This window comes from Pelodiscus sinensis, chromosome 2 (genome assembly GCF_052426305.1).
Source record: "Pelodiscus sinensis isolate ZL-2025 chromosome 2, ASM5242630v1, whole genome shotgun sequence".
Classification (NCBI taxonomy): domain Eukaryota; kingdom Metazoa; phylum Chordata; order Testudines; family Trionychidae; genus Pelodiscus; species Pelodiscus sinensis.
The window spans coordinates 48,417,207-48,432,201 of NC_143053.1; the positions used below are offsets into that span (position 1 = coordinate 48,417,207).

Below are 14,995 nucleotides of genomic sequence, written 5' to 3' on the forward strand. Positions count from 1 at the left end.
TACCCTTAGTTATTTGTCTCACTCTAAATACAGTCTCTTGTTATCAGCATGACAAAGGTTAGATATAATATTCTGCATCATGTGAGCCACTGGGTAGAAAGAGCAGAAGTATGGGCTGTACAGCTCAGCATTAGATAATTAAGGAGTGACTGTGAGGTGAGTCTGTCCTGCCTACCTGAGCTCTGAAGGGATGTTAAATGGTGAACTCCTCCAGGGAAGAAAGAAAATACATGTGGGAGGGAGAACATGTAACATGCAATATTACATCTCTCATTAATGTTTGATATACAGGCAGTCCCCGGGTTACATGGATCCGACTTACATTGGATCCCTACTTACAAACGGGGTGAGGCAACCCCGCACTAGCTGCTTCCCCCCAGCAGACCAGGGAGACGCGAAGCTAGCGCCCTCCCGCCCCGGCAGACCAGGGAGACGCGGAGCGGCTTTTCTCAGCAGACACCTCAGCTTGAGAATAAAGGACTGAGGGAAGTGAGGTGTGGGAGAATAAAACTGAGCTCTGGAGAAATGTTTGGCTAGCGTTTCCCCTACAATATGTACCAGTTCCGACTTACATACAAATTCAACTTAAGAACAAACCTACAGTCCCTATCTATTACGTAACCCGGGGACTGCCTGTACTCAATTTAAAGGCCAATTTATACAATACAGAATGACAAGTAATTTACAGAATTAAAAAATATCATCACTCTAAAACCTGACTTTATTTGTTCTTTTCAAAACTATACAAAATGTTCACAGTTGATGGGAACCTTTCAGTTCTTAGATTCACTGTCTAGTTTAGCAAATTCCAGGAAATTTGGAAGAAAAGTGCATCCTTCATAATAACAGAAAACAGACTGCAACTCTATCAAAACTCTTGGGGTTGATTCTACTTCCTTATGTCAGTCCATGTCGTTGACATCCAAGAAATTCACAAATATACTTTCGCTTTCTTCTGAGCAGTTGATGAAATGAGAAACATTGAAATATTGGTAGACTGAGACTACAGCATGTGACCATTGTGCTAAGCCAGTGCTCAAAAGCTTCAGTTGTGTAGTCATATCAGCACGTCTATTCTTTCACTTGTCATTCAAAGATCTGCAAGTTAGCCTTTAAAATTAAGATTTGCTTCAGGCTAGAGCAAGGTGAAGAGCTATTTAAAATAGATTTCTCTAGTTTGGATTTCTGCAGATATACTGTACTAAAATATGATGTTTATATCAATCTGGGGTTTATGTTCCTTTGTGTGACTGAACATTTATGTCACTGATTTCAGAAATTACACCAGTCATAAAACCAGGCATAAGGTACTTAAGCACATGCCTAGTTTTAGGCACGTGACTGCTTCTAGTATACAGGACTATCTACATGTTTAAAATCAGATATGTACTTAGCTCCCTGAATCAAGGCTTAAGCCCTTTAGTCTCACAATGGCTTTTAGAGCCCATACAATATAAGAAAGGTCTACCAAAAGGGAGTTCTATGTTTGTAGAGCTACGATCAGGCACTTAATCTGGAATAAGATATTAGGAAAGTGGTTAGTCATCAATATAGATTCTGGACCTTTAAAAGTCTCTGTTTTTCACACTTTGTAAAAAGCATTTACTTGGCACGTAACAAAATACATTTTCATATGAATGTTTTCCACGCGTCTTCTACAATTCAGGACCTGACCCTGAGCTACGTTGAGCACCCTAAGTTCCTACTGCTATCAATGGGCATAGAGATGTTCAGTAACTCATAGAATTGGACCCTAAATTAGGCATAGAATTAAGTATAGCCCACAGTAAGGAGAGGTGGATAGCTGTCCCACCTAAGAGATATCTGTGCAGACATTCTTTTCTCAAGTCAGTGGATTGCCTCCTAGAACTAAGGTAGCAAGCCCACTCCTAGGGGAGGTGAAATTTACTTCCCCATGCACAGCTAGAGTGGGTGTCTGGGGTGGAGACATGACGGACATCCCTCATTACTTAAGGGTATGTCTACACAGCAGTGTTATTTTAGAATAATGTTAGTTAACAGACTAACGTTATTCCAAAATAACATAGTCTGCGTCTACCCTACAAACAGATATTTCAACATAATGTCAAAATTATGTCAAGATGGAGGACTTCCTACTCCAACTTCTGTAACCCTCATTTCATGAGGAGTAAGAGAAGTCGGAGGAAGAGTGCTCTTTCTTGGACTTCTTTCTATTTTGACTTAAGCTATTCAATTGACATAGCTCAAGTTGCGTAGCTTATTTCGGCTATAGTCCTGCTGTGTAGACATCCCGTTAGAGTTCTGTGTTCCCCAAAGAAAGGCATGAAGCACACAGGCTACAGTTCTGCCTGGTTTTTATATGGCCAGTGCAGACAGTGTTGGGAGATGCCTCTATTGTGCATCCACATAGGGATCAGGCAATATCTGGCCCTTAGAAATTAAGCTACTACTAGCTCCTATTAAAGTAAATGGCAAAACATCCATGATCTCCAGTAGCAGCAGGACCAGGTCCAATATAGAAGAGGAAAGTAAGATTTATTAGAGGCTATTTGTTTGTGTGTGTTCTACACTGAACAGCAACATGTGGTGTTTATCATCTCATCTCTGTCTTTTAGATATACTGTGAATTCATTAATTGTGACTTGTATTATGAGCCACAATGAAGAACTAAAGGAAACAGCATCAGAGAGAATACATCATACACTGTGAAAGTGCTCTTTGTAAAGCCATAGGATGTACTCTGTTATTTGTATTCATCAGTGTCCTTCACCAAGTAAATATGTAAGCTTTTAATTGTCAGCAAATGTAAACCAGACACATTTGAAGCGAGCAGTATAAAGCCTATAGAACTCAGTTGTCTAGTCCCAGAGAACAGCACTGATTTGATTACTTAGAACAAATGTCTTTGTAGGTGGGCAGCCCGTCTGTCCCTACAACTTACTCAGAACAGATGGAAACAGCACTTCTCAAAACACTAGCAAGACCTGCTGCATACATATGTGGTGGAATGTCAGAACACTAAAGCTTTTGATAAATTATTGCACATTACATGTGAAGAGGACTTTGAAAGAAAGAGAGATAATAAAAGTAAATAAGGTACAGTCAGCAGAAGCAGAGAAGATAGATAGGAAATGAGCTAGCAGTTCAATAGTGCTAAACAATATCCTGAGTTGGCAGTAGTTTAGAATCATTGAAGAGATTGTATCTCAGCTCTTAGAGGAAGGCGGTTCATGTTACTTAATATTTGCTGGTTGATCAGCGCTCAGTTATTGCTCTTTCTGAAGATGGATGAACAATTCAGCTCCCTCTTCCTACCAGACAGTAGTCTTCCTGTAAGGAAGCATACTTACAGGGAAGCAATTAAAGTATTCTTGAGGATGAAATACTGGCAACACTCCCACTGACTTCAGGGGGCCCAGAATTTCACCCAGAGTCTCTAAACTTTGGCCTTCTCAAGCAGTAGTCCCAGATAAAAGATGTGTAAAAATGGGCAAGTCAGTGCAGCAGAAGTGTAGTAAAATCAAGGCATACAGACATGAATGTGTGTGTGAGAGAAAGTGACAACATACCCATGGTCTAGGAACCTTCCATTTCACTAGTTCCTTGACTGAGACGACTTTATGATCACTGTTATGGTTGCTTATTATTATCTCCTGTCTCTATTACCTAATGTGAATTAAGTGGGAAATATGTCTGAAAATGAGTAATATACTTAGAGAAAAATATACATATAGTACAATTACAGAAACATCTACATATAGTTTGCCTTTAATGTACTAAGATGTGGGGATTCTGCTTTCTTATATAATTCTCAAACTTTGCATATGAATCCTTCTTGAGTGGAAAAAATAAAGCCAGTGAGATGCCATTGTCCATATACACATAATATTTTGATAAAATGATGACTATCATTACATAATGCGCTCAAAATACTGGTTGTCAATTAGTGATAAGTTCACTTCAACCTTTTAAACACAACAGCCATACATTCCAAAGTAAAGGTCTTAGCTTTCAAAATAAAACGCTAGACACCAGAATGCCTTGTTAACATTTAGATACATAGGTTCTTCAGGTTAGCTTCTTGTTAAAACAGTAACACAAAGCTATAATAATTCCATAGCTGTACAGAAATACTTCACTAAACCGTAGTTTCAAAACTCAGTTGTCATTAGTGATTAAAAACTCAGGACCTTCTGCGCCAAAAGTAGAATTCTCCACCACTTATTCTAAAGGAGAATTTATAATGCTTAGCACTTAAACTGTGTGATGCTTTTTATGTTTACAAGGTCCTAACATTAGTAGTCACAGTAATTCAAAGCATATTCATACAATGCATCCTAGAGATTTGAAATAAAAACAGCAGACAAACTTTTAAAAATAACTGCTGATTTTCTTTGCCTTAGATGTTGAGTATCCAACCTGAAACACATTAAAGCTGTTTTTTTGAGTAAAGTGCTATGCATTTTCTGAAAATCACATCCATTCAAGAGGTTTCCAAACTAAGTATCCTGAAATGGACACATCCCAAACCAACAATCTCTTTTGAACATGTTGCCCAATATGATTATTAAACTATCAATATATAATTTTATCTAACATGTGTGTGCACACACAGACACATAAAAATGTTTATTAAAAGGGCTCGTCTACATTGGCCCCTTTTCCGGAAGGGGCATGTTAATTTCAGCCATCGTAGTAGGGAAATGCGTGGGGGATTTAAATATCCCCCGCGGCATTTAAATAAAAATGTAGGAAGTAGGAATAAGACCCTCCGGAAAAGGGTGCTTTTTCCGGAAGATCGGGGCCAGTGTAGATGCTCTTTTCCGGCTTTTCTAAAAGCCGGAAAAAAGCGGCGGACATTTTTATTTAAATGCCGCGGGGGATATTTAAATCCCCCGCGCATTTCCCTACTACGATGGCTGAAATTAACATGCCCCTTCCGGAAAAGGGGCCAATGTAGACGTAGCCAAAGTGTTTTAAAATATTAGCACCATCATTTCCATTACTGCTAATACTATTGCAAACCTCTCAAACAAACAAAACAAACTCCCTGCAACCCTTCCACACATTCTCCAGCTAGCATGTTAAAAATTGTTAAATGTTAGCATGTTAAAATAGCAGTATATTTGGGGGGCACCATGATTGGTGGCTCAGGCTAGCCATACCCAGCGGGGGTTATGGGGCAGGTTTGACATTGGCAAATAACTTGTAAATAGCTTGTTAATATTCTAATGCTCTCTAGATATATTATGCATTCAAACAAATTTGAAGTTAATTGTAGTTTCTCAGATTTTTTTCTGTTCCAGTCACCATACAAAGGCTATGGTCTTTGAGTATCAAAAGAAGCAATGGGTGACATCTCGGACCCAGGATTTCACTCAATTGCTGATTTTTTTGTTTTTTGTTTCTTTTGTGTGTCTGTTCACAATCATCGCTAATGATCTGAGAAGGCATTTTAACACCTCCTGGGAATATTTATTTGAAGGGAAAGTCTCACCATTTGGTTTTTGATGTTCTATCAAATCAGGGATATTATTTGTACTTTTTTGACATTGCATGTAGGGCAGGAATTCTGCTTTTTCCACTTGCTTCTTGTGTTTGTGTCAATTAAGTATGCAATACAGACACTAGATGGGCAGCCTTAACCTGTGAAGTCAAAGGTAATTGTTCTGGAGTAGATCTCTTGACAAGTATGAAATCTAATAGTGCCCCTTTCTCGTGTACATTGACTGTAGGCTAGTATAATTTTCCCATTAAAACTGCAGCTATTTCCCAGCTATTGTAACAAACAACCCACCTGTAAAGGGCTGAAAGAGGCCGCTTGTTTCCAGGTTTTGGTCTGTATGGTTTTGGTTCTCCTGCCATGTTGATGTCTGAAAGCAAATATTTGGTACATGTAAGTCAAAGGTTAGTTGGTAAGAGTGAATCTGTACACACAAAGGATGCTGTGAAGATAAATAATAAAAACGTAGAACATGAATTTATAACAAACATTCTGATTAAGTTTTAACTACTTTTAAGTTGATGCCATAAAAGTGTCCTTTTAAAAATATTTTGCTAGATTGCATATGTGTTTAATCATCAAGGATAATATACAAAATTCATATTTTTCATAGTGCTATGCTGTGGTTCATGGAGATATTGTTAAGTTTAGGTTAATAATGTCTCTCTGTTCTAGAAATGATATAAACAGACGAAGGGGTAGATAGTCGCACCACTATTTTTTCAGAGAAGAAGCTGTCAAATACTATTGTGAAAGCAAATGGTGATTCAGCCAGAATTCTTTCTTGAGATTAAACCAATGTTTGAGGCAATGCAGCATCAGCTGCTTCCACTATATGCCAGCTATCACAGCTCTCAGCATTTCAGTGTGGTAATGCCCTGACAGACAACAGGTTCGTGTCCCCCATCTTCTGGTATGCGGTTTAGAGTTACGAATACATTTGTGGTGCTAGATTGAAGTGGATCTTATACTCAAGGAGCACACACTGTGTGATTCTGACTAGTTCCTATGCCCCCACAATCTCATCCAGAGATACCTTCCCCAGAAAAGGAATGTGACATAAAACTACTTTCCCCAAACACAACCCTTTCAAGGAAGCAGACAAAGTTCCGCAGGCAAGTTATCTTCAGAAAATGTACTCTACTGTTTTAAATATTTGAAATTGATAAAGGGCGAAGCACATGTAACTTCCACATATAATTTCATCCTAACAGCTACTTTCTCAAATATCCTCTGTGCATTTCGGTAAAATGATGCATGCCTTGTATACTTAATAGTGTAAATGCATTTTCTTACCCCAACAGTTTACACTGGTCTTGAAAACATTCTAACATCTGATATGTGAGCAATCATTACTCACCCTGGATCTATTTACTGTAGTGTCCTTGAAGTTATACAACAAGGACAGAGCTAATCTGATGAGGGCATAATAGAAATGTTCATAAATCCATGTGAAGTTCTAGTGATAGCAACCAATGAAGGAAAAATCACAGTCTGTTCTAATGACAATTTTCTTCCACTATTTGATCTGAGGAAGTGGGTCTGGCCCACGAAAGCTCATCACCTAATAAACCATCTTGTTAGTCTTTAAAGTGCTACATAGTCCTGTTTTTTGTTTCAGCTACACCACACTAACACGGCTACATTTCTATCACTGTTCTGATGAGATTGCCTTGACTCAAATGACTATACCCATACTTAGAAAAAACAGCCGTGGAAATAGAGGGCTACTCAATTTAATGCACAGACTCTAACACTGCTTTAACCCAAAGCAGTTTAGGCTATTTTATATAAATAAAGTATTTTTGTTGGAGATTGGACATCATATAGTAGTTTACACTGCAACATTATTTCGAAATAACTAGCGTTATTCTGAAATAACTTAGCCCATGTCTTCACATCCGGCAGTTATTTCTAAATAGTGTCAAAATACTGTCAAGCTGGAGGACTTGTTACTCTGACTCCTCTAACTTTCATTGTATGAGGAGTAAGGGAAGTCAGAGGAAGAGTGTTCTATTTTGAAATAAGTGCAGTATAGATGCTAACTATTTCGAAATAAGTTATTTTGAAATAAGCTATGCAATTGACGTAGCTCAATTGGCATAGATTATTTCAAATTAAGCCCTGTAGTGTAGACGCACCCATAGTGTCTACACCATGGGAGTCAAAGAAATAACCTTTGCACCTCAGTAAATAGATTTTGTGGCATCTTTATAGATACTGGCACTTATTCTCCTGATATTTACACCAGTATAGATAAAGAATAATGCCAATGAAGTCAGTGGAGTTACTGAAATGTCAAAGCTTTTATGGAGTCAGATTGTCCTGGAAAGGACCTTGTTGTCTATTTAAACTGAAGCAGAGTGGAAAACAGCAGTTTGGGCAGAACACTATCAGGATTTGGTCTCTGGCATATAGCCCAGAAAACATTAGGCATCAAATGTCCCTTGGTAAATTCAGAAGTTAAAATAAAACTCTTTATATCTTTGATCACTTCCCCCTCAGGGATTTGTTTACTTTCAGCATAAGCTGGTAAGGAAACTGATTCCCCCAAGAGAAATCGTGAATGAAAAATATTTATTTGAAATTTTTTAGTTGAAAATGATGGATTTCTCACTGGATGTTTCATATAATTTCAATCATACTGTAAGATGCTGCCTCTATCCAATAAGTTTGTTTTATGATGTCATTAAATATATTACAATTGAACGCTGTGCAGCATCCCCAGTACCTCACTCTGGATTGAGAATGGAGTGTGGTAAATAGCCTGAGAAAGTTAGTGTAGCTTTTTCACATTCCATTGTTTCTCATTTCTGTGTGCTTTGACTTCCAGTTCTGTTGAAGATTAGCAGTGAATTTGTTAACATTTCTCAGGAAAGATAATTTCATGCTGTTTCTAGACCAACTGGAAGACTTATGAGATAACATTACTTATCCTTCATTAAATTTCACAGTAGCCATTTATATTTATTAGGCCATAAATGGTATGTGAAATAAAATTTTTGTGAATAGTGTGAAAATGTACCTACTGTCAATGATTTCCCTCTCAGAATGTGGATAAATAGAACCCTGCAAATTCATAGATATTTGTGGACCATGTTTACAAATCGCGGGTTGGGATACAGATAGATGCAAACTTTGTGGCCATGCAGGACTCTACAAACATCACTTCTTACACTGTAAAATGAATTGACACATTTGTATTTAAATATAAAGAAGACAATTTGACAAGAGACATAGTGATGCATGTTTGCTTCTCTGAGGAAATGACCAAGCCCATAGGCTCCTGAATCCTATGTGTTTACTACTTTCTACTGTAGGGATACGTCTAAACTACATTGCTCCGTCGACGGAGCCATGTAGATTTGTTTTTTTGGCAAAGGCAAATGAATACGCGATTTAAATGATCACAGCTTCATTTAAATTTACATGGCTGCCGCGCTGAGCCGACAAACAGCTGATCAGCTGTTTGTCCGCTCAGCGCGCTAGTCTGGACGCTCCCCTGCTGACATCAAAGCCCTTTGTCGGCAGCCCCGGTAAACCTCATCCCATGAGGAATAATGGGGCTGCCGACAAAGGGCTTTAATGTCAGCAGGGGAGCGTCCAGACTAGCGCGCTGAGCGGACAAACAGCTGATCAGCTGTTTGTCGGCTCAACGTGGCAGCCATGTAAATTTAAATGAAGCCGTGATCATTTAAATCGCGGCTTCATTTGCCTTTGCCTATCTGTCTAATCTACATGGCTCTATTGATGGAGCCATGTAGTCTAGACACAGCCTAGAAGAGCAGTGCTAATAAAGCTATGAGACTAGGACTAAGACTATTTTCTGTCTTATGCACCATTGGCAAACTTGATAACTAATTTTGAATATGGAATCTTTGTTGCTAATATTTCCCACATTCCTGAGATTGTATGGCTAGCAAATTACATATAAAAGAGGGAAATTTGATATGTAAATCACTGAGAGACAATATGCAGAACCATTACTAACTGCATAGCATGTTCACTTCAAAACAATATTTAATTACAGGGATTGAAACCAATCAATGTCATAAAAATCAGAACACTCAAAATGTGAGGAACTTCAAGCAGTGGCTAGACTATCAAAAGGAATTTTAACCAAATCTTGTTACATTTAGCAGTTATCTACCTTACAAAATGTAGACAGTATGTCAGTTGTTTGTGTCCCTTAGCAATAAGAGTAAACTATATACAGTAAAACTCCAGTTGTCCGGCATCAAGTGGTCCGGCACTCCTGCTAGTTCGGCACCACCTGGAACCTGGAAGTGCTCCAGGCAGCTGGACAATTGGAGCTGCTCTGCCCCGGGCTTCCCGGAATCAGTTGCTGGTCAGTTTCAGCAGTGGCTGACTTGGGGACGCCTGGGGCAGAGCAGCTGGGGTGCTGGGTTGGTCCCGTTGCGCCGCCCCTCAGCATACCGGAGCAGTCGACAAAGGCTTCCCTTGTCAACCGCACCTTGTCTAGACTGCCGCGCTGTGCCAGATCAGCTGATTGTCCACACAGCGCGGCAGCCATTTTTATTTTAATGAAGCTGGGATTATTTAAATCCTCGCTTCATTGACTATGCTGAGTAAACTATTTTACATGGCTCCATCTACGGAGCCATGTAGTATAGATGTACCCTCAGAGAGCAGTAAAACTGCTTTGGCTGTCATGCCCTAAAACAGTTATGTGGGGACTGCCACACACTACTAATGTTCCCTTTGCATTGTGACTTGACATTGCTCTTATTAACTGAAACCATAGACTTGGCATTAGTGAGGCAGTACTAGTGCATAAGTGAGTGATGTGCCTCAACAGTGGTCATAGGATCTTTCTGAAACGTGGAGCTGTGGGAGTTATCTTTTATCTCATAACCTCGGCCAGAGGTGGGCAATAAGTGGCCTATGAGTTGGATGCTATTTGCCAGGATTTGATGCTGGCTGGGCACCAGTCACTTTATTTATCTGACCGTCCACAGGTATGAACACTCACAGCTCCCATAGGCTCCCTCGCTATGCCTCTGCTCTGTGCCAGGCCCCGCCCACAGTCCACCTCTTTCACAAAACCCCCACTTTGTCCCCACAAGTATGTGCCATCCCTGCTCCTTCCCAGAGCTTCTTGAACACTGCAGAATAGCTGTTTGTGGTGGGCAGTAAGCCCTTGGAGTGAGAAGGGGGAGCTAGTCAGTGGGAATGCCAGTGGGAAAGAGGTGCTGTAGGGAAGAGGGCTGAGTGGGTAGCTTGGCTTTCAGTGGGAGCTGAGCACCTGCTAATTTTTCCTTGTGGATATTCCAGCCCCAGAACATCCATGTAATCTGCGCTCATATCTCATAGAAGATTCAAGCCACGTTTGCAGCTTTTTCATGTATGGTAGTGAGGAACTGAATGAACTCCTGAAGAAGTGAGCTGTGCCCACGAAAGCTTACGATACCATCTACATTGTTGTTAGTCTTCTAAGGTGCTGCAGGACTATTTGTTGTTTTTAAAGTTTTTTTCTATTACAGACTAACACAGCTACCCCTCTGAAACTTTTGTTTCTTTGCCTTCTCTTGACAGCAATAAAGATACTGTTTACAAAAAAGAAGATAGAACGCTTGCTTTCTGATCAAGAACAATTGTTACAGGGCAGCAGCTATCAAATTACATTGCACACCTCTTTGGTAATCACAAATAATTATTTTAACAAGCCTCTGGTAAATCTAAATGCCCACAGCAGTGACTTTCAATATTGTAGTGGGGATGTGTTAAAAGACACTCATTTTAACTCCTTCAGAACTTCCAAACTGACAAATTTCAGTAATTTTTTCCTATTCCCCCCAAATATTCTCTTTTCTACACTGATCTAGATGCCTTGTGTGCCCCACATCCATGTCATTTAACTCCTCATTCTGTGAGGATTACCTCTCCATGCCAAGCCCTAGTCCTGAGATTTCATGCGGGGGCGGGAGTTCTACGGAGTCATAGGGTTTCCTGTCTCATGCTATTCCATGCATCTGGCCTGGCACTTCTTGTTATTATTACAGGCAGTCAATATTATTCTAGAAGGAAGCTCTTCACAAAACAAGTTTGAAAAAATGTATTAACAGTCTGGTCTTTTCCATTTTTTGCACACTTTTCTTGTGACATTTTAAATTGATATTTCAATCAAAATTTCATCTACATTTCCAACCTTATTGAGAGTTTTCCATTTAGTGGACTATCTTAGTGAAAACTAAGATTTTGCTTTAAACAGTCACAGATAATTTCACCAAACAAAAGAAAAACCAAAAAAGAGGCCTGTTTTGAACCCTGTATGATGGAAACAACATCACTGTTTTCATAGAATTGTTTTCCCGTATTTCAATCAATGATTTGCATTTCGGTTGCACTTATGGATAGCACATTCAACTGTGGTCCTCTTATTCTTGATGCAGCACAAAGACCTAAGAAGAGAATCCCTGCCTCCAGGAGCTTCCTGCTTAACTAGACAGCCAATACAGGCAAAGGAATTGTCATCCTGATTTTATAGAGAGGGAATTGGAGACTGCAGTGCACAGATGATGCAGGAGCCTATGGCAGGGACCTGAACACAGATCCCTATTTTAGTGCTTAAACCACAAGATAATTATTCTCAGATAGATTGCTCTTATTTTGGATCAATTATTCTCAGCTGTCAAATATCTCCTTGAGAACCACTTATTTTGCCTTGGTTGTATGTTTTAGTTATCCACCATTGCCTGCAGTGAGCTACTCCTTCATTTTGATCCCACCTTATTTCCTTAAACAGATAAATTAAAACAAGAAAAATCAGAATATGTAAAATCTGTTCACTGAACAATAGGATTAATGACATTTCCATAGATTTTAACCCTTCTTACTCCTTCCTATATCACGTGCCTTTTGCTTGTTATCATCATATTGTAGGAATATAATTTTTAGATTTTATATGTATATTTGTATGTAAACTAAGGCCACACAATGGACAGTATATACATATTAAAGTGCATAATAATATTAGCAATACAAAGCTATAAGAGATCCAACTGAAATTTGCTATTTCAAGTACATGGAAATACTGCACTATTCCAGATACTATGTGGTAGCTGTTGATGCATTTTGTTTGTAATGTGATTGCTGTAAAGTATATATGAAGTACTGTCACAGTATTGGAAGGGCTCATATTTTTACAACAAAATTTATAATCCCCATTTTCTCTAGCCTATGTAAGCATTTCAGAGTAGCCCATTCTGTGACACTCACTGATCTAATGTGTGCCATTTTCCTGAACACTTCAAGGTTGAATAAAATGACAGCACGGGGAGGTATACATTCCCCCAAAGACTGACACAGGAGTGATACCATTATTTATTAGCCTATTTTCAAATAAATAGCATGCCAAATTGTAGTACAATTAACACTTATGATAATTGCCAGTTACTAATTCTCTGTCACTTCCAATGCACACATTTCCCTGAGTGGATTCCATTTATACTGATACCTAAACCATAACAATGCAGCTTATTACAAGCAGGAGCTACAGTAAACTGAAAGCACAGGCAAGCTTCAGAATAAATGACATACAGTGGGTCTGTTCTCTTTAGCACTAAATATAATTTGTGTTTCCCCAGAGGGAAGTGTAAATGGATGGTGGTAGGAAGAAACCCAAGAATTGCCAGACCGACTTAGATTCCACTCTCCAGCATGACACTCTTCAGAGGAAAATGCAAGATCCCTGCAATAGACAGATGTGGGAAAACATTCCCTACAAAAGTCTCATCCTAAGTCTTAACAGTTAATGATGTAATAAGTCCCAAAATATGAGTTTTTATCTTTGTCTCCAATAATCATTTTGTTGGCATTAAATAGCATTGCCCTAGATCAGGGTGGACAGTATTTTTTGCAAGGGGAGCCACTCCAAGAATTTTGGTAAGTGGTTCCAGGCCACACTTTTCTATTCTGTTTATGGAGGGGTGTGAAGTCTAGGGTGGAGTTTGTGTCCAGAAGGGAGCTCTAGGCAATGGATTGGTGTGCAGGAGGGAGTGCGGAGTTTGGGGGAAGGAAGGGGAGTTTGCGTGCAAGCGGGATTCTGATGGGGGGCAGAGATATGGGAGGGGGTCAGGCCTGACCTTTGGGCAAAGTGTGCAAGGCAGTTGCTTTGGGCCCTGCGCATTCAGGGCCCCACGCTGCCCAGCTCCTGGCCCCGCTCACCCGGCCACTCACTTGCTGCCCTGAGTAGGAGCTGTGTGGCTGTGCAGCTCAGCCAAGCACAGCATGCTGCCTTGGGCCCCGCAAACTCTTTGGTGGGCCTGGGGTTACAGCATCTGGAAGGGAGTTTGGGTCCAGGTGGAGGTTCTCACCTGGGTCAAGGCTGCGGAATGGCATTGAAAGTGCATGCTCTGGCCCTGCCTGGGTGGTTCCAGGCTAGTGGTGCAGCAAGGCACTCAGGTAGACAACCTGCATGCCATGGGGACTCCATGCTACTCAAAGTTGCCAGCTACTGCTGGCAAAAATGTCTCTGCATGCCCCTTGGAGGGAGGGGAGCAGCAGGTTTCTGCATGCTGCCTGCACTCACGAGCACTCCCCTTGCATCTCCCATTGGCTGGCAATGTGTGGAGACCTGATTCCCCCACCAAGGAGAGCACAGAGAACTGCAAGCTACCGGCAGCCAGCTGCTTCCAGGAGTTGTACGGCCAGGGCGGAGCAGGCAGGTAGCCTACCTGAGTGCCCTGCTGTGTCATAGGACTTTTTGCAGCTTGGAGGGACGTGGCAGGCCTGAGGGAAATGTTTGACGTGCTGGATCTGGACTGTGAGCCATATAATGCCCAACTCTGCTCTAGACATTTTATTATTCATATAAGCAAGTCATCACTCTGTGGCTCTTACTTTCCCTCTCATCCTACTACCACTGAAGTGAACATTAGATATTGACTTCCAAAGATTCAGGTTTGGTCTTGTGTGCAAGGATTTCTTAATATTCAATTCATAACCTACTCTTCACAAGTTCTCTGTTGAGCAGCTTGAAGTATAGTCTATTTTATAAGCCAATATTTTGTATAATGTTTGTATTTCTTAATTAAGTTAACTCCACCTTTAGTAGGTTGGTGTCTAGACATCATTAATTCAAGATTTTTCAATGTTTGTATTATAAATCTGTATTTTCAGAGGATTAGGAATCAGAAGAAAAAAATAATTGCAGGATGTGGGAAAAAATGTGTTTTGTTGTAGTTTTCAAATGATATTTTATTTATTTTTATATTGTATATGCACTCACACACACATACACTTTTCTGTATGAATTTGTAATATATACAAAATATACACATAATATATATGTAAAATTCAAATGCTATATATAAGAATGTGTGTGTAAAAACAGACTGATTTTGGAATTAATTTTTAGTACTGACTCCTAATCCTTTGAAAATACAGATTTATAATTCAAACATTGAGAAACCTTGAATTAGAGATGTCCTAGACACCAGGCTCTAAACTGAGAATTAAACTAATATTATTACAAGAATGAATTGCTTG

General features: G+C 39.8%; 1 protein-coding gene across 8 annotated transcripts in view; it reads right to left on the bottom strand.

Annotated features, from left to right (window-relative positions):
* RALYL (RALY RNA binding protein like) overlaps window positions 1–14,995 on the bottom strand; it is a 562,192-nt gene that overhangs the window by 98,851 nt on the left and 448,346 nt on the right. For all 8 annotated transcript variants that reach the window (XM_025179532.3, XM_075920454.2, XM_006112993.5 and 5 more), the window contains one exon: window positions 5,780–5,855. In XM_025179532.3, the coding sequence (XP_025035317.1) occupies window positions 5,780–5,855 (76 nt within the window). The remainder of the gene's footprint in view (window positions 1–5,779; window positions 5,856–14,995) is intronic.